Here is a 23,479-nt window from a genome sequence, read left to right on the forward strand (position 1 = left end):
TGTGAGAGTGAATAGGTTATAAGGAATTTAACAGGGGAATGAGACTGATGAGAATGCTCTGAGAACCTGCATGGATTTGATGGGTCATGTGGCATACTTCTATGCTGTAAGAAAAGATGAGTAAGCAGTAGTCACTTGAGCACTGGATTGTTTGTCAACTAGAAATGACCTTCTCATTGTACCTTAGTTTCTTTGAAGTGGCATTATTAGACTTTTTAAACTCTGATTTGCCATACAACCATTTAATGTGAACAGTGTTCTTTAATATTGCCTCTGCTTAATGTACTGGGAATTGCAATCATATAGAATGAAAAGGTTTCAGTTTGGCAAGATTGCATTTTGGATATAACTACCAAACATGAACTGAAAGCTCAGGTATTGCTACATCAGTAATGTTTTTACTTCAAACATTGGAAAACCAAGCTCTGAGAAAACTCATTCAATAGTGTAGGGTATGATATCATCAAAGCAATATGCGTTTTATGAAATGTGAAATTGCAATCTGTCCCCTAAAACTTGCTAAGAACATGCAATTCTGTGCTGTAGGCTCCACAGTTCTGTGCTGTAGTCTCCAGTTACATTTACATAGAATTCTGATGTTTTAGTCCCATTATGAAGACGTAGCTTATATTATATCGCTCATCAAAGCACTGAAGTAAGAACCACGATAGAAAAATACTATTATTGTGAGGGACTTGGATGCTGATGACATTTATTAATAAATTTGTAATGAAGTGTTGGTATACATCTAAATATCTTCAACCTGTATGGTTTGATAATAGATTGGAAAAAGTCCACAAAATAGATTAAAATATTTGTTGATGGCCTCTGCAGGGCACCGAATGAAGAGGATGCAGGAACTTTTCCTTCTGTTAATGATTCCCAGGAAGTGTACACCACATCTTTCTCCACTTCCCCTCCCTCACAGGTAAGGAACAGAAAACACCCTTTGCTGCTTGTAATTGATTAAAGAAATGCTTCTTTTTAGATCTGATTTGGCAGGAATAGTATAGATAACAGTTGAATTGACCTTTCATGGATTCTTTTAGCAGTTCACATGGATTGGATGCATAACTTTCCCATGTGACTATGTGTGAGCCATGGTTAGTGCTTTATAATTCACTTGTAAGATTTCATTGACTAAAAATACTGTGTAATATTATAACAGTACATCACTAAGAATAGAAGACCTTTATGCTGATCTGGCTACTTATGTCATTAAGGACTCATATAAGACATGTTTGTGATTCCATAATATCTACAGCATACAAATATAAAAATGTATGCCAGAAACTAAAATCAACACAAATGCAACCTGTTGTACTGATCAGCAATATAACCTAATTGGAGTAATTTATCTTTTCCCCAATATTAAGATATTTGTGAATGATGCATTGAACACTCCAGAAGTAATCATTGATGATTTCAAACTGAATCACGATTTTTGTAATTAATTGGACAAAAGCTGCATCAACATAGGTTGCATCAACATAGGACATAAGTGCTTGGCAAAACAGTTGCCTAGTCTGCGCAATGTCTCACCAATATAGAGAAGACCACATGGAGTGCATCAAATGCAATTGACGTGGTTGGAGGAGGTGTATGTGCATCTCTGTCTGACCTGGAAGGACTGTTTAGGTCCTTGGAGGAAGGGAAGGGAGGAGGTATCGGGACAGGTGTTATATATCCTATGATTATAGGGGAAAGTGCATGGGGAGGGAGTGAGGGTGGGGGGAAGAATGGTTAGGGAGCTATGGGCAAACCAACCAGTGACAGAGAGAGTGGTCCCTGCAGAAATCGGATGTGTCAGCATGAAAGGAGGAGTAGGTGATGATAATTGTTCTGTTATTAATGGGGAAATGTAGAAAATGAAAAGTCAAAAGCGACCTACTTGCTGATGCTGGGAACATAATGCTGGATTGCTGGACCAAATTTTGTGGACAGGAATCCATCCTTAATATTAGAAAGGAACCTGTGACTGTCAGTGAAGAGAGAAAAGAGGCTGATGATAGGGATGGATGGTGCAAGGTGGTGTTTGGAGCATTGAGCAAGGTCGCCAATATGGAGGGATTGGGGCTTGCGTTTATGACTGGGAAGGATCGTGAACTTTTGGGAAGGGAGGGAAATTAAGATGAAGATAGCACTGGGAAGGTAACTAATTGTTTTCTGAGACCGCCCTGGAAAGAAAACTGGTCAGCAGTCAGGTTAAGGTCAATGTGGATTTTGTCTTTAAAGATATTAAGATTACCTTCTCTCTGAAAATATTTTGATCTTTACCTTGGTGCTGAAGAAGATGCTAGAATCAGTTTTAGTTTTCAGAGAAAGAAGAAAAAATATATAAATCGGAGCTCGTGCTCCTAATCATTATCCACGGAACTCCACTGCTTAAATAGAATAAAATTCGAAGTGCCCTTGGTGTTGGCAAATCCTTTCCGGTTCGCACATGAGATGTGATCCTTTGAAAGATTGACACTTGTCACAGTTCAATGAGCATTCGAATCATTAACGAGAACAGTGAAGAGGAACAGTTAATTTTGGAAGTTTAAAAGCTGGAAATTCTGCCTGGGCATCATTGGAGCTGAGGTAAGCAGCTGGTTGAAGATTTGATCATTAAAAATCAATAAAAATGGAATCGAATTGCAGTTGTATTCAGTACCAAATTGCTTCAGTTGTGGGTTCATAAAATTATTCTTAATGTCTTTTTTCAAATATTGTCACCAACATCAAAGTTGAGTTTTTTGAAAGCTGCGTGAAAAGCTGCCCTTTTTTCTCTCTAAGTTCTATTTTCCATTTCTCTTTTATTCCTTCTCTTTTGTGTTTGTCTATGTTTGTATATAGTGTGTGTTTACTATTAGTAAAACACATTATCAGACATCCAGGCCAGCGGTGATGGACACACTGAAGGTCCCCATGCTAGGTTTGACCTTTACGCATCAAGTGAGTCTATACATCAACCAATTATGGTTTGTAAATGTGCAATGCTCCCCTTGCCCAATGAATAAGCTCACGTCAGGAGAAGGGTAAATGCTTTTTTTTTTACTTGGGGTGTCTGAATCTTAGGATGGGGCAAAGATAACATTGATTTATGAAGGGGAAATCATATTCGACAAATCTGTTGAATATGATTTGTAACTAGACGAATCAATTCAACCCAGTAGGTGTGATGTATTTAGGCTGTGAAAGTGTTTTCATTAAGGTGGCATACAGGAGGTAATTGAATGAAATTAATGCCTATTGGATTAGGGTGATATACCAACGTAGATAGAAGAATAATTAGTGAGGAATCTTCTGGAATTTGTTACAAATCTTCTGGATTTGTGTACAGTTTTGGTCTCCTAATTTGAGGAAGGACATCCTTGTAAATGAGGCAGTGCAGCGTAGGTTCACAAGATTGATCCCTGGGATGGCGGGACTGTCATATGAGGAAAGATTGAAAAGACTAGACTTGTATTCACTGGAGTTTAGAAGGATGAGAGGGTATCTTATAGAAACATATATAATTATAAAAGGACTGGACAAGCTAGATGCAGGAAAAATGTTCCCAATGTTGGGCGAGTCCAGAACTAGGGGCCACACTCTTAGAATAAAGGGGAGGCCATTTAAAACTGAGGTGAGAAGAAACTTTTTCATTCAGAGCGTTGTGAATTTGTGGAATTCTCTGCCACAGAGGGCAGTGAAAGCCAAATCACTGGATGGATTTAAGAGAGAGTTAGATAGAGCTCTTGGGGCTTGTGAAATCAAGGGATATGGGGAGAAGGCGGGCACCGGTTATTGATCGTGGATGATCAGCCATGATCACAACGAATGGCGGTGCTGGCTCGAAGGGCCGAATGACCTCCTGCACCTATTTTCCATGTTTCTATGAGGAGAAAATATAAAGTAGGAATTAAAACAAGATTTTATGAATGGGTGCAGGAATCATGCTGTGGCCCAACTGTTCACCATCTTTATTAAATAATTTAAAATGTACTGTTTCCAAGTTAGCCAGTGATGCAAAGCTGGGGAAGGGGGGGGGGGGGGGGTGATAATCTCTGTTGCACTAACATTCAGCAAGGATTTCATTATTTTTATATGTGACTGATGAGTGATTGAAATGGAGGGCCGCAACTAGGTAATATTAAAGTCTAATCATTTATGCCATTGTGAGAAGGTAAGGCACTTGGCCACGTGCAAGAGAAGAAATGAGGTGCACTTGATTGTCATTTGCTATACTTATTAGCCTTTAACCTTTGGGAAGAAATTGCAAAAGCCTGACTCTGCCCTGTTCTCTCAACAGGGCAAACTAAATTTGGAAAACTTTGGGTAGTTGATGGGGGAGAAGAAAGGGAAATCATGCCCATTGAATAACTGCAAATAGTATTGATGTTTTTCCTTTGATTTATTTATTAGTCACTTTTTGTAGTTGTATTTTTTCTGCAAGTCTGTTTTAATCTCTTCAGATTTCCTATAGCTTATGATAATAACCAGAATGTAAATGCATAATTATATTAAGATGAGTGAAGTTTTACTAGGGAGAAAAAATAATCTTGTAACATGAACTTTTAAACTTATTTAGGTTTTGACGTTAAGGCAAACATGTTTCTGAGGCACGCATAGTCAGTCGATCTTTATCACTCATAGAGCCTTTTATCCTAGCACACAGTTGCAATATGAACAGGTCTTATTAAAAAGAAAATTGCCCTGTGACACTTATCACTGATTGATTGTAATCTTTGTCCTTTAAAATTTACCAAATCCGTGAGGAAAATAATTCCATAATTATGCATAAGATAACAATTGTTCCTCTTCATGTGCATGAGTTGATATATGATTATATTGCACAAAGGCCTACTTAAAGCCTGGTTAACTGTTCTAGAACATTATTCCTTACAGACTTTAATCTGAATATGCCTGTTAATTTTGAATTGAAAAAATACCATGAACGTTGCAAAAACATATCAAAAGATGCTTTTGAAAAGTAATGCCGTGCTGATAGATGCTGATGCTGATAGATAATGGAATAGTAATTATTTTTTTAATCTATTTGCTTGAGCCAACTCATATACAGTTTTTTGACACATTTAGTTTCTATTAATGGAATAAATGGTTATTTTAAATGGTAGTATTTCTTCTAGACTATGATTTATGATTTAAAATTATAATTTTCAATAGACATTTAGACAGATATTTGGATAGGAACGATTTAGAGGGACAAATTTGTCCCTAGTGGGTGTAGGATAGTGTTAATGTACGGGGATCGCTGGGCGGCACGGACTTGGTGGGCCGAAAAGGCCTGTTTCCGGCTGTATATATATGATATGATATATGATATGATAAGTTGGGCCAAATTGCCTGTTTCCATGTTGTATATACCCTTTAACTCTGATTCAATTTCCCACTGTATAAAATGATATTGCCTGCAGGTACTAAATATATATATATATGGTGATGGAAGTGTTTTATTCATGGCACTCAAATAAATATTAATTGCCATCACACAAGCTGCATCCTGAACATTGTCACTTCAGCTTGAAATAGAAATATATTTGATTATTTTTTAAACTCACGAGTAACTAGTTCAAATTAAAAGCTTCAAATGGAAATAACTAAGATCGTTATATTTTGAGGCAGAATGACCAAGCTTAGGACGTATGATGATATATAGCAACAGTTGAAAGGTGTTTGCATTATCTTTAGCAGTATGAGGCAGTTGGTTCACCAGGAAAATTATTTTCAACTTCAGAGGGCTGTGTTAACATTTGTTTGCCTTGTGAAAAAAGACACGTGCAATATGCATTCATATTGGAATGCTGAGTAGCCTGGAGGAAAACCTAGAGATGATTAATGGGATATGATTGTGATCTCGTATTTTGGGACCATGTAAAGAACAGATTTATTGCCTGCCCTAATTACCCTTGCAAAGATGATGGTCGGTTGCTTTCTTGAACCACAGCAGCCCTGCTGGTAAAGATAATCCTACAGGGGAGGAAATTCCAGGATTTATGCAATGTGGCGGTGAAGCAACAGTGAAATACTGCTAAATCAGGATGATGTGTAATTTGGAAGGGAAGTGCAGGTAATGGTGTTTCTATGCACCTGGTGGTAGAGATTGTCGGTTTGGGAGGTGCTGTTGGAGCAGTCTGGGTGAGTAACTGCAACGCACTTTGCAGATAGCATGTGCTATGGCCACTGCATGCTGGGTAGTGGAGGAGATACTTATTTAGGATGTTTGATGTATCAGTCAAACAGATTTGCTGCTGGTTAGTGTCAAAGAGTTGGAAGAGAAGAGATCGGGCTGATCAGAAACGGGGCGACACAGTGGCTCAGCAGTAGAGTTGCCGTCTTACGAAGGGTAAGGGTAAGAAAGTATATATAGTTACGTAGGGGGAAAAAGTGTGAGCATGTAACTAGTGTATGGGTAATCGCTGCTCGCCATGATCTCGCTAGGCCATAGGACTGTATCTCTCTCTAGTGTGCACAAAAACTGATACACCAACACCCATGGACACACATGAACAAAAACATATGAGGTAACTCTGTGGCGCAGCGGGAGAGTTGCTGTCTTACAACTCCAGAGACCCAGGTTCAAACTTGACTGCAGGTGCTGTCTTTGTGGAGTTTGTACATTCTCCCTGTGACTGCTTGGGTTTTCTCCGGGTGCTCTGGTTTCCTCACACACTCCAAAGACTTATAGGTTTGTAGGTTAATTGGCTTCTGTGAATTGTAAATTGTCCCTAGTGTTTAGGATAGTACTAATGGATGGCATGATCACTGGTCGGTGCAGACTTGGTGGGCCACGCTGTATCTCTGAAGTCTAAAGTAACCTCATCACTTTAAGGAATGGCTGAGGCAATTAGTGCTTTCATCCGCAATTTATTCTCCCATGGTGAAGACTGGACTCTCAGCAAAGGAGGATGTAGTGGAGATTCTGGGCGGGGTAAAAATTGATAGCGGAATTAGAAAAGCTAGCTGTACTCAATGGGTAAATCATCTGGTCCCGATGGACGCATTATAGTTAGCTGAGGGATGTATGGGAGGAAAGTGAAAAAGACTGAGCCTTAATCTTCCAAACCTTCAGGTTACGTTGGTGTGCAAGCAGTGGAAAAATGTTGTTCAATAAAAGAAGTAGAGCCAAACTTACTAATTAGAGATCAGTAAGTTTTACTTTGCCAGTCAAAGTTCAAGAAATAATGATCAAGGCCCAAATTAGTGGTCATTGGATAAATATGGATTGATTAGAGAAATCTAGCATTGATCTATTATAGATAACTAGTGTGCAGCCAAATAAATAGATCTTTGAAGAGTAATTGAGAATGTTGATGAGGGAAATGTGGTTAATATGAAATGAATTTCCAAAAGCTGATAAATGTATAAAAATACCCTATATTAAAATCTGACAATGTGCACTTTAACTACATGTGATGTTTTTTCTATTACAAATCTCAAATTGTGCAGTATAGAGGCAAATAAATAAATGATGGGTCTTTGTCCCAAACACTATGGAGGGCACTGTATGACTGGGAGAGGAATTGAATCTTTTGGACAATCAAAAAAAATCCTAATTTCTTCAGAACAATAAATAGATTTCTTGTTTATTTTTGATAGAGGACTATTTGGTAGAAATCTGGATGGATCATCAAGCAACCATGGTCTCTATCTAAAAGACTGATTCGTGCACCAGGTGCAGATCACCAGTCAAACTTAAGTGTAACGGGCACTCAAATGTTGCTCTCAACTGTTTTCTATAAGTTCATCACACTGATAAGGTGACACCATTGCTTTGGAGAATCTGTTTATGTACCAGGTAGCATATGTCACAGGATTTCCTTGAAAGAAGTGCAAATTGCATCTCCATTTTTCTGCGTATAAGGTTTTCTGGTGCCTCCATCTGTTATGATATTGCTTAGTTCATAAAGTCAACTGTTTCTAGCTGAAGAGGAATGAAGTCTTGTTCAACAGCTGGTGGGAGAGTGATAGGGAAGAATGAAGTCTAATTGCTACACTAAGAATCTGTGTATAACCATGACAAATAATTTTCAGATTGGAATAGTAATGAAACTAAAATATCAAAATTCAGAATCCGTGTGCTTTGCAAACTTTGCATTGTAGTTTTGCTGTGATGTCAATCCTTTGTTTCCTTCTTCCTTGTGTACTTACTCTAATTACAATTTAGATTCTGTCTCTGTTTTCTGTGCCTTTCTTCCTTCTCCCAGCTCTACAGTTCCCGTCGTTCCTATCAGCCCTTTGCTACACTTGGTGGTGGTTCAGCTGACTTAGCCTATTCCCCAGCAGCCTTAACTGCTGGTGTAACTGCTGCTCATCCTCATCAGGTAAACTCAACATTTCTTGATTCAAAGACTTAATTTTAACCAATGGTGTCAGATAAAAAGAACCGTAATTTCAATAAAACAACATCAGTATTGAATATAACGCTGGCAATCTTCCTTTGCTTAATTCAATTAGAAAGTAATAAATAAAAGCCGAACATATGAGTTAGGAACAACAGTGGGCCACTCAAGTCTGTTCTGCTATTCATTAAGATTACAACTGATATGATTGTAATTTCAATTAATTTGAGTTTGCCTGTTGTGGCCTTTCATCCCCTTGTTTACCAACAATCTTTCTAGATTTGCCTTAAAAATATTCAAAGATTCTGCTTCTACCGCCCTTTGAAGAAGAGGCTTCCAACAGTTTATGATTGAGAATAAAATGGGGCAACCCCTTATTTTTAATTAGTAACCCATAGTTCTAGATTCTCCCATAGGAGGAAACATTATCTCCAAGTGCATCCTGTGAAGACATCAGAATCTTTTCCTGCTCAAACTCCAATAGGTTGGCTTTAGGTTGCTCTTTGTAGGACTTCTCAAAATAAACATCATTGACTGAAACCTATGTAGAAAAATCTCTGGTTGGTTGGGGGTGGGATAAAACTACACACTAATCATCTAGAATGTGCTTCTTGAAGAATGATGGAATGGAAATGAATATGCATTTGAAAAAATAAAGTTTACTGCCCGTATGAAGGTGCAGGGGCATTGAAGCTAAGTAGCTCTTTCACAGTTGGCATGAGATTGATGATCTACATGCCCTTGTTATGCTTTACAATTTTATCATCTTGCTTGCTTGGCTGTTAGAAATTGAGGGCTACTAGTTGCAAATTGAAATTACAGTACTTAAGATGTATTACTTTGCATGTGATTAGACAATAGACAATAGAGTAGGCCATTCAGCCCTTCGAGCCAGCACCGCCATTCAATGCGATCATGGCTGAGCACCCCGTACCCCGTTCCTGCCTTCTCCCCATACCCCCTAACTCCGCTATCCTTAAGAGCTCTATCCAGCTCTCTCTTGAAAGCATCCAACGAACTGGCCTCCACTGCCTTCTGAGGCAGAGAATTCCACACCTTCACCACTCTGTGACTGAAAAAGTTCTTCCTCATCTCCGTTCTAAATGGCCTACCCCTTATTCTTAAACTGTGGCCCCTTGTTCTGGACTCCCCCAACATTGGGAACATGTTTCCTGCCTCTAATGTGTCCAATCCCCTAACTATCTTATATGTTTCAATAAGATCCCCCCTCATCCTTCTAAATTCCAGTGTATACAAGCCTAATTGCTCCAGCCTTTCAACATACGACAGTCCCGCCATTCCGGGAATTAACCTAGTGAACCTACGCTGCACGCCCTCAATAGCAAGAATATCCTTCCTCAAATTTGGAGACCAAAACTGCACACAGTGCGGTCTCACCAGGGCCCAGTACAACTGTAGAAGGACCTCTTTGCTCCTATACTCAACTCCTCTTGTTATGAAGGCCAACATTCCATTGGCTTTCTTCACTGCCTGCTGTACCTGCATGCTTCCTTTCAGTGACTGATGCACTAGGACACCCAGATCTCGTTGAACATCCCCTCTTCCTAACTTGACACCATTCAGATAATAATCTGCCTTTCTATTCTTACTTCCAAAGTGAATAACCTCACACTTATCTACATTAAACTGCATCTGCCATGTATCCGCCCACTCACACAACCTGTCCAAGTTACCCTGGAGCCTTATTGCATCTTCCTCACAATTCACACCACCCCTCAGCTTAGTATCATCTGCAAATTTGCTAATGGTACTTTTAATCCCTTCATCTAAGTCATTAATATCTTTAAACAGAGTAAGAATGTAAAGATTCAGATAAATACAAAAGTCTGTCTTTAACAGAGGGAAGAAACCCTCACAAATTTCAGCCATGACTGATTTTTGGACTGGTATTTTAGGACAAATTTGAAAATCAAAAGTTGTAGATGCTGAAAACAGTAAATGGGCCATTCTTTGGAAAGTGAACCAATGTCACAAACGTGACCAGACGTCATCACATAAAGTAATACATTAAAAATTGTTGTAAGAGATTAATCTCATTCATTGCTATTTTCCTACCTATAGAACTATAATGCAAGTCTTTTTTTAATTCACAGTTTATAATATAAAACTGAGTTATGAAAAAAATGCTTCCGTGTGAGGTCACGTTTGACCCTAAACAAACATTGTCAGCATAACATATAAAAATTTAACTTGATAAAACTTTGACATATATAAGTCATATGTACAGTACAAAACAATATACCTGTAATGCTTTCAGAATTAGAAGAGATGTATTCCACAATTTTTCATATTTTTGGTCACACACGTGACTAAGAATGGTCCAAATGCTGAAAACACTCAGGAGGTCAGGCAGCATCTGAGAATTTAAAAAATCACAAACTTGCTATGATTCATTAAAGCAGAGGAAAAATCCAAGAGAGTGGTAATTTTTATTCGTACGGCTCCATTATGCATTGAAAAATGATGGAACCAGTATTTCACCATTAAGTACAGTTGCACAGGGGAGGGAGAACCAACCCGTACCCATTACACAGAACAGACGCCTGGTTTATTGGACATATTTGAATACTTGCATCTGAGACAACTTAAGATATTGAATCAGGTAAGAATAGATTTTATTTTAACATGTCGGAACAGTTCTGATGTCAGTAGCTGTTAGAATGACAGTTCTTTGTTCTTGGCAGGGGCATGAAGCATGTAGAATCTGTCCACTATATAAGAGGTTTAAATATGACATTTTTTGCACTTTGTTGATCAAGATAACATAAGTGATGATAGGTGCAATAAGACTGAATGAAATAGAATTCTATCTGTAAACTCCACTATTTGCCTTCTCTGATGGCTGTGTTCTCTTACTCCAATAATCTCCAGTGCTGCTGTTTCCTCGAATGCAGGAAGGCCAACTCTTGCTCTCAACCTCACTCAAGTGTTTTGATTTTTTTTCCCTCCTGCGACTGTACTTGACCAAACAAGTCGTCTGCATTCAGTTCTGATCATGCATTTCAGGAGGGAAGTGACAGCACGAAAGAGGATCCAGAGGAAATATTGCTTATGAAGGAATATCGTTGTCATGAATAATTGTTCAGGCAGGGTTGCTTTCGTTGGCAACGAGACCAAGGGGAGAGTTAATCCACTTGGGTGAAGTTCAAAGAGACCTCAACAGGATGAATCAGAAGAATCTTATCTGGCCGAGCAATTAACAGCGGGCAAATGTTGAGATAATCATAAGAGAGAATAAAGGGGATTTGAGGATAAATGATGTCTTTCATCCAGAAATTGCTCAAGATCTTGAGCTCTCAATCTGAAATAATGGCAACGGCAAAAGTCCTCAATAAATAAACAATGTACTTGTAAATGCGCTAATGTTCAGTTCAGTTCAGTCTTGGGAAATGATGCTCGTATAAATAGCATTTTTATAGTTGGCATTGATTCTTGCAGAAAATCTCTCTTTTAAATTTATGATTCTACAAGGGAATCCAAGACGTGTGAATAAAAGTAATGGCATGTGTTGAATAGACTTGTAAAACTGCTCCAAAGAGAAGCCAGGATGTTGTTACTACTAGTTTGAGGCCTGATATAGTGTTATGGTCAGTTAGTCAGTGGATAGTGTATTTTATAGAACTGACAGTGCCTTGGGAGAACTTTTTAAATGAGCTAATTAATATGTAGGTAGCTTTTTTTTTTGCAAAATTAGTCATTTATTGTAAGTTGGTGTATATAGTTAGATACCTATTTGGTTTTGGGCTTGGTTTTCTTAGTTGAACGCTTATCCAGGAATTATAGCACATGTGCTTTGTGTTTTAATTGTAATTTATAGTTGGCATTGATTCTTGCACAAAATTTCTCTTTTAAATTTATGATTCTACAAGAGAATCCAAGACTCGTGAATAAAATTAATGGCATGTGTTGATTAGACTTGTAAAACCCCTCCTAAGGGAAGGCAGGATGTTGCATAAGGTGAGATTAAAGTGTCAGTAAACTGTGAGGAAGTGTATTTTTGACTAATGGACACTGGGGCAAATGACATTCTGCTGTGTTGAAAATGCTTTATCAAGTGCACCTGAAAGATAACTTGCTATTTGGAATAAGTGGGTTGGAGTATTGCTCACAAAAGGATGTTGGTAGACATGCCAATATTCTCAGGTGATCACCTTCTTGTAGCTACTAAATATAGGCATAGGAAAACATACTTTTTCTTACTTTCACGGCAATCTCCATTATGCTACCTTAATTTTTCTGATTTTCATCCTCTCATTACTAATCTGATGCCCCTGCAGGTCCTTGCCATCACTGTCATGGCACCTAGCGAGGAGTCACTGAATCTTCGCTATCTTTGATGTGGTTTGTAATCTATTTTGCATCTCCCTTGTATTGCACAGCCAACAAATCATGCTATTTTTCAACAGTTGAAATGAGTTTTGTGCATTATCATGACAGCCACTTCATCAGTTACGAAATGGGCTATGTAATAGAAAGTCCAAATTCACCCTTTACTCACCTATCCTCACAAATGAATACCAGATGAGGTACCAGACTGTAAAATATCTCACTTTGAGAATGCACCTTCAGGAAAATAACGGAGAAAATCGGCGAAGAAAAATAAAGGAAATAAACTTTTTAAAGATTAAGTGCACATTCATCCTGTACTGCACAATAACCATTCTTCATTAAGATGCTTTGTCCAAGAGGTGCTTTGAGAAACTGGTCATTGTGCATATTTACCCCAGCCTAAGATGGCCTTTACTCATTGCATTTCACCTATTGCTGTAACAGGGAACGGAACATCTGAAAAGCAAAGATACCTATGTCAGACTCCAAGTTATTGACTCTAATTCTGTCTTCAACATCATAATCCCAACCAAACTCATCTCCAAACTCCTGGAGCAAGGATTCAGCACCCTGGAACTGGATCCTCAACTTCCTGACCCATAGAACACATTCAGTGAGGATGGGCAAGAAATCCTCCATGATAATTCTCAACACTGGTGCCCTGCCAAGGATGCATTCTTAGCTCCTTACTATAATAGATCCTTGACTTCCTGACCCATAGAACACATTCAGTGAGGATAAGCAAGAAATATCCTTCATGATAATTCTCAATACTGGTGCAATACTCCCTATACACTCACGACTGTGCGGTATGTGCAGCCAAATTCTGGACATCACTGTGGTGAGCTGGATGATAAAAACAAAGGAAAACAGAGTACAGGAAGCAAAAGATTGCATCGAGACAATAACTTCTCCCTCTGTCAGCACGACTAAGGAGCAAGTTATTGACTTAAGGAAATGAAGTGATGTACACACCCCTTCATTAGTATCTTTGGTGCTGAAGTAGAAATGGTCAAGAGCTTCAAGTTCCTATAACACCGATTTTAATGAAACTTCTTCCATTAGCACCAAAGGGACGACGGTGAGTAAGGTGGGCCTAAAATAGTTGCGCTATCGTGTACCGTTTTGGCTATAGTTCAGGAACAAACAAACAAACGAGAGTTTTAAAATATAGATGTATTTGTTTCAAGTGAAAGTACTAGTTGTCCCTGGAAGATGCAGGGAAGGTTTAAACAACTAAGAATCACGGCAAGACACGGGTGATAGCAGCAGCTCCATTGTATTGTGTGGTTTTTATACCCACCAGCAGCTAGTAAAATGGCCCATCAGGTGGGAGAATATATTGATGGCTGAAGTCTACTGGTGGGTATAAGGAGAAAGATTAGTTTGGTAGTAATGAAGAGCCTGTGACTTAATGGAAGAATGCTGGTGACTGGGATTGAGTGAGACAGAAGAGTTCTTGAAGAGCCTAGGTGGAGCACTTCTCCTGACGCATAAGAAGGACCAAACAGCTACTCATCCTGGGGATCTAGCAGCTTCTAACTCCATTTTATTATCAAGTAAACCCAAACCCAGAAAAGACGAGCAGTGCAAATTAAGTCAGATTCACACAAAATGCTGGAATAACTCAGCGGGATAGGCAGCATCTCTGGAGAAAAGGAATGGGTGACGTATCGGGTCAAAACTCTTCTTCAGACTCTGAAGAAGAGTCCCAACTCGAAATGTCACCCATTCCTTCTCTCCAGAGATGCTGCCTGTCCTGCTGAGTTACTCCAGCATTTTGTGCCTATCTTCGGTGTAAACCAGCATCTGCAGTTCCTTCCTCCCCAAATCAGATTCACAGTTGCACTGTACGAGCCCAATGTAAGCCTCCCACCCTCCAGAGCGGGTTTCATTTAACATGTCAGGTGGGACTTGCCAGTTTCTACATTGTAATCTCCGTGGTCTGCTGTGAGAGTATAAACATACAGACTTTAGGTGCAATATGTCCCGCTTCCCATGAATATTATTTCCTCCTCTAGAATATTTTGTGCATCTGAGGAAAAGAGTGAGAACATAACAAATAGGGGTAGGCCATGAATTTGCTCTGTAATTTAACGAGATCATGACTGATCTGAATTCCATCTTTTCCTGCCTGTATCAATCTACCTTAGCCTTGGAATATTGCCTCCACGGTGGTGGAGAACTCCAGAGATTTGCAGCTCCCTGGGAGAAGGAATTCCTTCTCATTTTAGTCTCAAGTAGTCAACCCTTTATCCCAAGGCTCTAACCTCTTCTAGATTCCATAACCAGACCTAAATTCACTAACCAGACCTGAAAGAATCTTTCTTACAATATCTACTCTTATCAAACTCCCTCTGGGTATTATGTTTCAATGTTATTACCTCTCATTCTTCTAAATTTTAGAAAAATGTTGAGCGTGAAGTGACCCTGTGAATCTGTGAGGGTTGTGCATTAACCAGAGTGTTCCTATTCTTCCAAACATTACTCCCTGTGGCGTCCTGAAACCCTGTGGCAAACAGTATCATTGAAAATCCACTGTATTTTACATTAATGGAGTACAATATTAAGAGCTAAAGTTTTTTTTAATGCAATGTACTGATGTATATAGCACTAAGTGTGCTCAAAAAGCAAAGCTGCAGCAAAACATTTCAATAGTGCCAAATTTGTTTTTCTCCATTATCTCAGTTGCATTGTATTTCACTCAAAGTGTCTTGGTTAAATTGCATCTGAATTTAATTTAAGCTTCCACAGTAAGTGATTTGGTCTTGAATATTTCCCTTTTCTTCCATTCATAAATAACAGATGGTAATTCCTGGTAAAGAAGGTGGTGTCCCTTTTCAGCCTCAACACCCTGCCCATGGTACCCAGGCCGATGGTGACAGGATGCCAACCAGTAATCCCGCAGATATGAATCAACAGGTGGCAGCAACTCCTTCTAGCAGGTACAGCCTTCAGAACTAACAGTAGAATTGATGATGGTAATGATTGTATAATTCTATATCATTGATTATAAAAGGTTTGTAAAATGTAATTCAAGGCAGTTTTATTTTGGTTGGGTTCCCTACTCGTTTCAATTCATCTACAAAGTCCTTGATTGGCAACCGTTCCCAGATCAGTCTCATAAGTTACTGCCTGAAATTTAGTAATAAATTAGCAAGCCACTGTGAAACTGAATAACTGCTACCTCATCTTAGCACTGTTCACTTGACTTTCGAACATGATGTAACAAATTTATTCCATATCTCACATCATTCATTTATAAATGGACTGTGTGGAAATTAATACTGCATTAATTCACAATAAATATTTTGGTTCAGTGGCAAGAAGCAACAAGATAGTTAAGTACTAAACTATTTATACTAATTCAAGTGTAATCAATCTTATTGGAACATGTACCCAAACAGGTTATTTAGAGACAATGAGCTTGTCTGGCCATCATCTACGTTTATGTAGAATAAGTTTGTAAATACTTTTCTGCAACTTGCTAGATGACCTGGAATTCTTTTTTTAAATTATTATATCTAATTGAATGACACTGAGCAGCCCCTTTTCCCCACTGTGACTGTTCTTGAACTTGGAGCAAATGGTGGTGTTCTTCCATGCCATAAGGAAGGGTTCAAAGGAAAATATACGCATGCAGCCTAATTTGAATTAATTTAAAGATACAGTTTGGGAACAGTGGGGTCCATGCCGACCATCGATCACCTGTTCACTCTAGTTCCATGTTATCCCACTTTCTCCCTACATACCCAGGGCCACTTTACTGAGGCCAATTAACCTACAAATGCCACGTTAATCCAGGAGGAGTTAATGGGAATGTGAGGAGAATAAACATGGGATTAACGTGGCATTTGTGTAAACGAGTACTTTATCGTCAGAACAGATTCAGTGGTCCAGTGGTCTTTTGTTTCTGTGCAGTATGAGTGCAGCTTTATCTATCTTGCACCTGTTCTTCTCCATTGTTACTGCGCCAGGTCTAATCTGACTCTGGTTCAGTGGGCAGATTCCCCGCAGACATGCTGGGATTGCAAGAAATTGGAACTCTACCTATGGTGTTCATGGGGCTTCCAACAATGCAGCTTAGTCAGCAGAAACACTGCCAGAAAGTTCAGAACTAAATAATAATAATAATAATAAGCATTTATTTTATATAGCGCCTTTCCAGAAGCTCAAAGCGCTTTACAAAAACAATCATAACATTAAAAACAAACAGACAAACTATCCTAACGGAGAAGCGGCGAATAAACAGCGCCAGCGTCCTCTCACGTCAGGGTCCGGCAGTAGACAACAAAAAGCACAAGACACACAGATACAATTTTTACACAAACAGCCATCACAGTGATTGCTCTAGGCACACCCTCACTGTGATGGAAGACAAAGAAAAGTCTTATCTCCTCATTCTTCTCCCGTGGTGCCACGAGGTGATCGAGGCTCCCAACTTTTTGAAGCCCCCACCGGGCGATGGAAAGTGCTATTGAATGATGGTATTGAATGATGGAGCAGATTTATACAAAATCCAACCTGTTCAACAACTAATCTGGTTTTAGACATAAATGTTGGTTTCCTCAAACTAAAATTCTTCATCTGGATGAGAACAATGAAATATAATAAACCCATCAATTAATTCTTTGGTAGGTTTGTCTGATCAGTCTTATCCTTTATTCATTTTAAAGTGGCGAAGCAGAAATGTTATCAAAGAGCAGTGAAGGGAAGAGTGGATCGCCACAAGACGCACTGGAAACTACCTTCACCAGGAAAGTGGGAGCATTTGTTAACAAACCAGCCGGGCAGGTATGATTCTAAACATGGCTTGGATTGAAGAATACTTTACTTTTGCCATTACATTGTCAACATGTTACCTCCAAGAATTTGCCATAACTTCATTTCATATTAGAAGTTCAACATTTATGGTGCTGTTTTGATCATTTTCAGCTGATCATACGCTTTCTTTACTGAAATGCACATTGATATATATGTTAGCATACAGATATTAATATTGCAGAAAGTTAACAGGTCCATAGAGCATCGATTATCATACTGTTATGTATCGTTCCTACCATATCCCTCACCCAAACTATTTTGTTGGGGGGGAAAAAAAAGAATTATTTATGAATTTTAACATGGAAAAAGTGTCCCAACATCCTCCTCGGGAACATTGCCAAATAAAATATGATACTGACCCTTAAAGAGATTTGGTAATATGATAGGTTTTAAAGGAATGTTTTAAAGGATCAGTGTGTGCTGTAGAGATTCAGGAAATGATGCAAACGCAGCAGCCAAATAGTCAAGTGATTAGAATTCCGAATACGCAATGAGTCAGAAAAACAGAAACATTGAGATTTCAAGCGGTTATCGAACTGAAGTAATTTCTACAGGAACAGATGATGAGGTTAGGGTGGGAATTTGATTGCGCAAGGATGTGAATTTTGAAATCAAGGCATTGCTCAACTGGAAGTCTACAAAGATCAGTGAACATGTACGACGAATGAATGATAATGATGTGATAATGAATAAGTATTTTATGTTCAGAAGTTTCTTAGAAAATGCAAAATTGTCTGGGACAGCACTGAAGAAATCAAGTTTAGAAGTAACAACAGGATGGATTGAGGGCTTCATAAGTATGGATGGGACTGCAAATTAGTCGTGTGGATTTGTAGGTGGTTTTGGTGATGGAGTGGCTGTACGTTCAGCTCATCTCAGGGTAAAATTCTGTCTGTCTCGGTGGCCATGAAGAGGGATTGATCAGTGGTCTGGAGAAATAGTTTGTGCTAAAGTCTGAAGACATTGGCCAATATTCAGATCAGATGCTGGAAATCCCTGCTCCATTACTGGGTGACTCACAAGCAGCACATCAGATCAGATACAATGAAACAATGATGTAATTGAGGGGAGTGTGGTCGAATGGGAGGGGGCATCATTGGTGTACACACAGTCGCACAGCATGGAAACCGGCCCTTCAACCCAACGAAATACCCCATCCAAGGTAGTCCCATTTATAGAATCATAGAATTATACAGCTTGGAAACAGGCCATTTGGCTAAACTTGTACATGCTGACCAAGATCTAAGCTTGTCCCACTTACCTGCGTTTGGCCCACATCCATCAAAACCTTTCCTATCTCTGTGCCTGTCCAAATGTATTAAAATGTTGTTATTCTACCTGCCTCAACTACTTTCTCTGGCAGCTTGTTCCATACACCCAAGATAGACACAAAATGCTTGAGCAACTCAGCGGGACAGGCAGCATCTCTGGAGAGAAGGAATGGGTGACGTTTCGGGTTGAGACCCTTCTTCAGACTGAAGAAGGGTCTCCAGAGATACTGCCCGTCCCACTGAGTTACACCAGCATTTTGTGTATCTTTGATTTAAACCAGCATCTACAGGTCTTTCCTACACATTCCATACACTCACCCTGCTCTGTGTGAAGAAATTTCCCACATTTTATTCTGGCAACTTTAGTAGGTGTTCCATAGACTGAAAATATGCCTCTTAATAGCTACCTTTTGTGGATGAAAATGGGTAATTTTAGCCAATCCAAATGAAGCTCACTAATTTTACAGTACTCAACCTTATTTTGGTTCAATTTTTATATTGCCTTATTAATCTTTTGAAAATCAAGATTCATAATATTGAAAGGACTCTAACCTTCATTTAGTAATTTTCCACAAAAATAAAATTCAAATGGTTTTCTTTTCCAGAAGCCACTTTTCTATTATCTTTTCCCCGAGGGACAAAATTAACACTAATCCATCCAGGTTGTCGTGTTAATATTGTCCCTAATAATTCCTATTGGAATCTTACAACAACATGTTAAATTAAGGCACCCATGATTTCACAGTTCCACTATTAAGACATCATGGGCATTTCAGTACATGTATATAAGACATACAGCTTGATCTATTTCAAGATCCTTTTTATTTCAAGATCCTTTTTGCCAGTTTGGATGGGCTACTTCGATTTTAACCTCGGCAAATAGCCTTTCATTAGTGATGTAGAGCCGACTTTGCAGTGATATCTTAGTTTAGTTTAGAGATACAGGGTGGAAACAGGCCCTTCGGCACACCGAGTCCATGCCAACCAGCAATCCCCGCACACTAACACTATCCTACACACACTAGGGACAATTTACAATTTACCAAGCCAATTAACCTACATACCTGTACGTCTTTGGAGTGTGGGATGAAACCAAAGATCTCGGGGAAAACGCACACAGTCACGAGGAGAACGTACAAACTCTGTACAGACAGCACGCGTAGTCAGGATCGTACCCGAGTCTCCGACTCTGTAAGTCAGCAACTCTACCGCTGCGCCACCATGCCGCCCAAATGGGCAGTGGCAGATGAGACCTTCTGCTGATTCTTGAGCATCCATTGTAATACAAGGAATCCTTCAATGACTGTTAAAGCAAAAAATATGTTATTCTTTTTGCTTTAACACGTCCGCTTTAAAACCATAGCCCAGATTTCAACTGCTCCAATAGCAGATTTAATTTAATGGTAGATTTTGGTTTTGTCACAATCTTAAAATTGCTTCTCAATTCAAACTAACTGGTTGCAGTTCTGTTTGAACTGAGAAAGTAGTGATGGAAATTGAATTTTAAGCATTAAATATATGTTTAACCATTTCCCCGTGTTTGTTAAGATCTCGGTTATGTATCTCAATGTCTTACAGCCTGGTTGGCATTTAAAAGTGATAAAATGAATGATTACAGATTACTTTTTTAAAAAAAAATGTTTTTTAAAATTCCTGCTCTGCCCAGATCTGTTCACACAACAAACTGAAGAAGGGTATCGACCCGAAACATCACCCATTCCTTCTCTCCAGAGATGCTGCCTGAGTTACTCCAGCATTTTGTATCTATCTAACTTTATGTTTTACACAGGGCACTGCTTTCAACATGGATCTGCCGTTTGCTGTATTTGCACCAAAAACTGTTGAATCTGAGGAAACTGATGTCATGGTGAGTCTCACAGCAAACATCCTGGAGTAATCTTCAGAAACTAGAACGGATTTAAGGCTGCTTTAGAACGTCTTTTGATGTACGCTCTTTGATATAAAACACCACCTGATGGGTGAGAGCAGTTAACAATATTCTTACCTGGCCAAACCAGTGAACAAATGCCTCAGTTCCACTTTTTTGCATTTGTATACATTTCTCAGATCACTCCTGGATCAAATGTTCTTTATCTCTATTAAACGTGAGAGCTGAATAATCTTCCCATATTTAGCTTACAGTTGATCCTTTCTACCTCTTTTCCCAAAATCTTTTTTATGTTCTGAAATATAAGATATCGGAACCCTGTCTTACCAGCATGTGTTATTATCGACCATTCCAAGCTTCCAATTAAACGAATAAAAAATATTTCAGCAGGCTGATTCTCCTCAGTAGGGATATGCAGGCAATCTGCAGCAAGAAGCTTTGTAAATGGTGTAGTCTAATGGTGAGTTTGGGAATGTGCAAGAACATTTTATATTCCTGTACTTCTGCTGTGTCCTTCTTCCACCTGGGAAGTACCAGGAGCCAAAGAATGCCTCTCCAGCTTGTTTGAGTGACTACCGACCGGTGGCCCTCACCTCGGTGGTCATGAAATGCTTCGAGAGGCTGATCAAGAACAACATCTGTGCCTTCCTCCCTCGAAATATGGACCCGCTGCAGTTCGCATACCGTCCGAACAGATCCACGGATGATGCGGTCTCCCAGGTTCTGCACACCGCTCTCTCTCTCATCTGGACAGCCAGAAGGGGGGCTATGTGAGGATGCTGTTCATTGATTTTAGTTCAGCCTTCAATGCAATAGTCCCCACCAGACTTGCTGAGAAGCTGCCGAAACTGGGGCTTAACACTCCCCTGCGTGCCTGGGTCCTGGACTTTCTCACAGCCAGGCCCCAAGTGGTCAAGATGGGGAGACATACATCTAACCCCTCCACCCAGAACACAGGATCCCCCCAGGGTTGCGTCCTTAGCCCCCTACTGTACTCCCATGACTGTGTAGCCAGGTACAGCTCCAACTCCATCATCAAGTTTGCTGATAACACTGTGGTGGTGGGCCTGATCTCCGATAACGATGAGAAGGCCTACCGGGAGTAGGTGGCTGATCTGGCACTCTGGTGTCAGGACAGCAGCCTCCTCTTGAATGTCACAAAAACTAAGGAGCTGATTGTGGACTTTAGAAGGGCTCAACATCCGAGGACGTACACGCCACTGGAGATAAATGGGATTACTGTGGATAGGGTGAGCAGCTTTAAATACTTGGGAGTCTACATCACTGAGGATCTGACATGGACAACACACATTGACGCACTGGTGAGTAAGGCAAGGCGGCGCCTTTACCACCTCAGACAGCTGAGGAAATTCAGTCTCTCAGGATCCTTCAGTGCTTCTATTCTGGGGCTGTAGAAAGTATCTTGTCCGGCAACATCTCAATCTGGTTTGGGAACAGCTCTGCCCAGGACAGGAAGGCTCTGCGGAGAGTAGTGTGTTCAGCTGAACGCACCATGGGAACTACACTCGCCCCCCTGCAGGACCTATACATCATGAGGTGCAGATCCAGAGCCAGCAACATTATGGGGGACCCCTACCATCCCAGCAACGGAGTGTTCCAGCTGCTACAGTCAGGCAAACGCCTCCGCTGTCACGCTGTGAAAACAGAGAGGATGAGACGGAGTTTCTTCCCACAGGCCATCAGGACTGTTAACTCTTATATCACCAGGGACTAATTTACTGTATTAATTTATTTTTTTGTATTGTGTCTTTTAAAAAAAAAAATCTATTCTGTTTTGTAGTTTAGCACAATCCGCAGGCGTTGCCACTTTCATTTCACTGCACATCTTGTATGTGTATGAGACAAATAAAGTAGATTTGACTAAGACTTGACTTGACTTGAGCTGACAAACTAGGATTCACGAATGGGTGCCAAATTATGACCGTACGCAATGTTTTGTCACTCATTAATGCAGTATCTTAACGTGTCATCTGACATTGGCTGCCTGCCACTTTATTTGTGTTTGTGGATTCCGTTTATCTAATTGCTGCAGTTTAGCGAGCTATTACATCTGAACGGATGGCATCTTTTTGCTTTATTAACACAGGTAAATCCCCCTGATTCCCCAACCCAAGAATCACCCCTGCATGCAAGTCTTCACTCAGACCAATCCAGTGGTAGCAGTGGCCTCACACAGGATGAATTTGTTATGGTGGAACTTGTAAGTCATTTTTTCTGGCATTTTAGCTTTTTGTATAATCAATCATACAAGTAACATCAGTCATAGAATGGGAAAATATGATGTGCATAAGAAAGTACAAGATGTACAATGCAATGAAAATGTTTTTTCTTAGACTCGATCGATCTCATCTTTTTAAACTCTAGTTCGAGTGAATCTTCGAGGGGAAGGTTTGCATAATTATTGCTTTCCAAAAGCAACTTTACTTGGCCTCCGCAGTTTAGAACTTAAAGCATTGTTCATATTATAAAAAGCTTGAAGGAAGAATGGGCTCAAAGAACAAATTCATGCTGAAAAATTAGCAAAAACAGTCAAAACGTTTTTTTTTTACAAAAGTTGTCAACAAAACATCAATCCTGAGATCCATATTCCAATCACACAGGTTGCTAGAGGTTTTCAATTTACCTATTTAAATAAACCTAGAATTTAATGGAAAAACCTAATATCTAGATTAGTAACCATCAATCTGTCAACTTGTCATAAAAATGTATCCATTTTACCAATCTCCTTTAGAGAAAAGCATTCGATAGCCTCACCCACTCGGGTCCATTATGTGACTCCAAACCTACTAACGTCCCCT

The 23,479-nt window shown here is 39.5% G+C and overlaps 1 protein-coding gene across 8 annotated transcripts in view; it reads left to right on the top strand.

Moving 5' to 3' along the window:
* The window catches only part of atg13 (ATG13 autophagy related 13 homolog (S. cerevisiae)), a 72,459-nt gene that overhangs the window by 41,663 nt on the left and 7,317 nt on the right, over positions 1-23,479 (top strand). For 4 of the 8 annotated variants that reach the window (XM_078415112.1, XM_078415115.1, XM_078415111.1 and 1 more), the window contains 7 exons: positions 835-928; positions 2,839-2,937; positions 8,193-8,309; positions 15,483-15,622; positions 17,354-17,471; positions 20,562-20,639; positions 22,768-22,881. In XM_078415112.1, coding sequence (XP_078271238.1) covers positions 835-928; positions 2,839-2,937; positions 8,193-8,309; positions 15,483-15,622; positions 17,354-17,471; positions 20,562-20,639; positions 22,768-22,881 — 760 coding nt within the window. The remainder of the gene's footprint in view (positions 1-834; positions 929-2,838; positions 2,938-8,192; positions 8,310-15,482; positions 15,623-17,353; positions 17,472-20,561; positions 20,640-22,767; positions 22,882-23,479) is intronic. The other 4 variants (XM_078415113.1, XM_078415116.1, XM_078415117.1 and 1 more) reach the window with 2 other exon arrangements.

Source organism: Rhinoraja longicauda, chromosome 18, assembly GCF_053455715.1.
Source record: "Rhinoraja longicauda isolate Sanriku21f chromosome 18, sRhiLon1.1, whole genome shotgun sequence".
Classification (NCBI taxonomy): domain Eukaryota; kingdom Metazoa; phylum Chordata; class Chondrichthyes; order Rajiformes; family Arhynchobatidae; genus Rhinoraja; species Rhinoraja longicauda.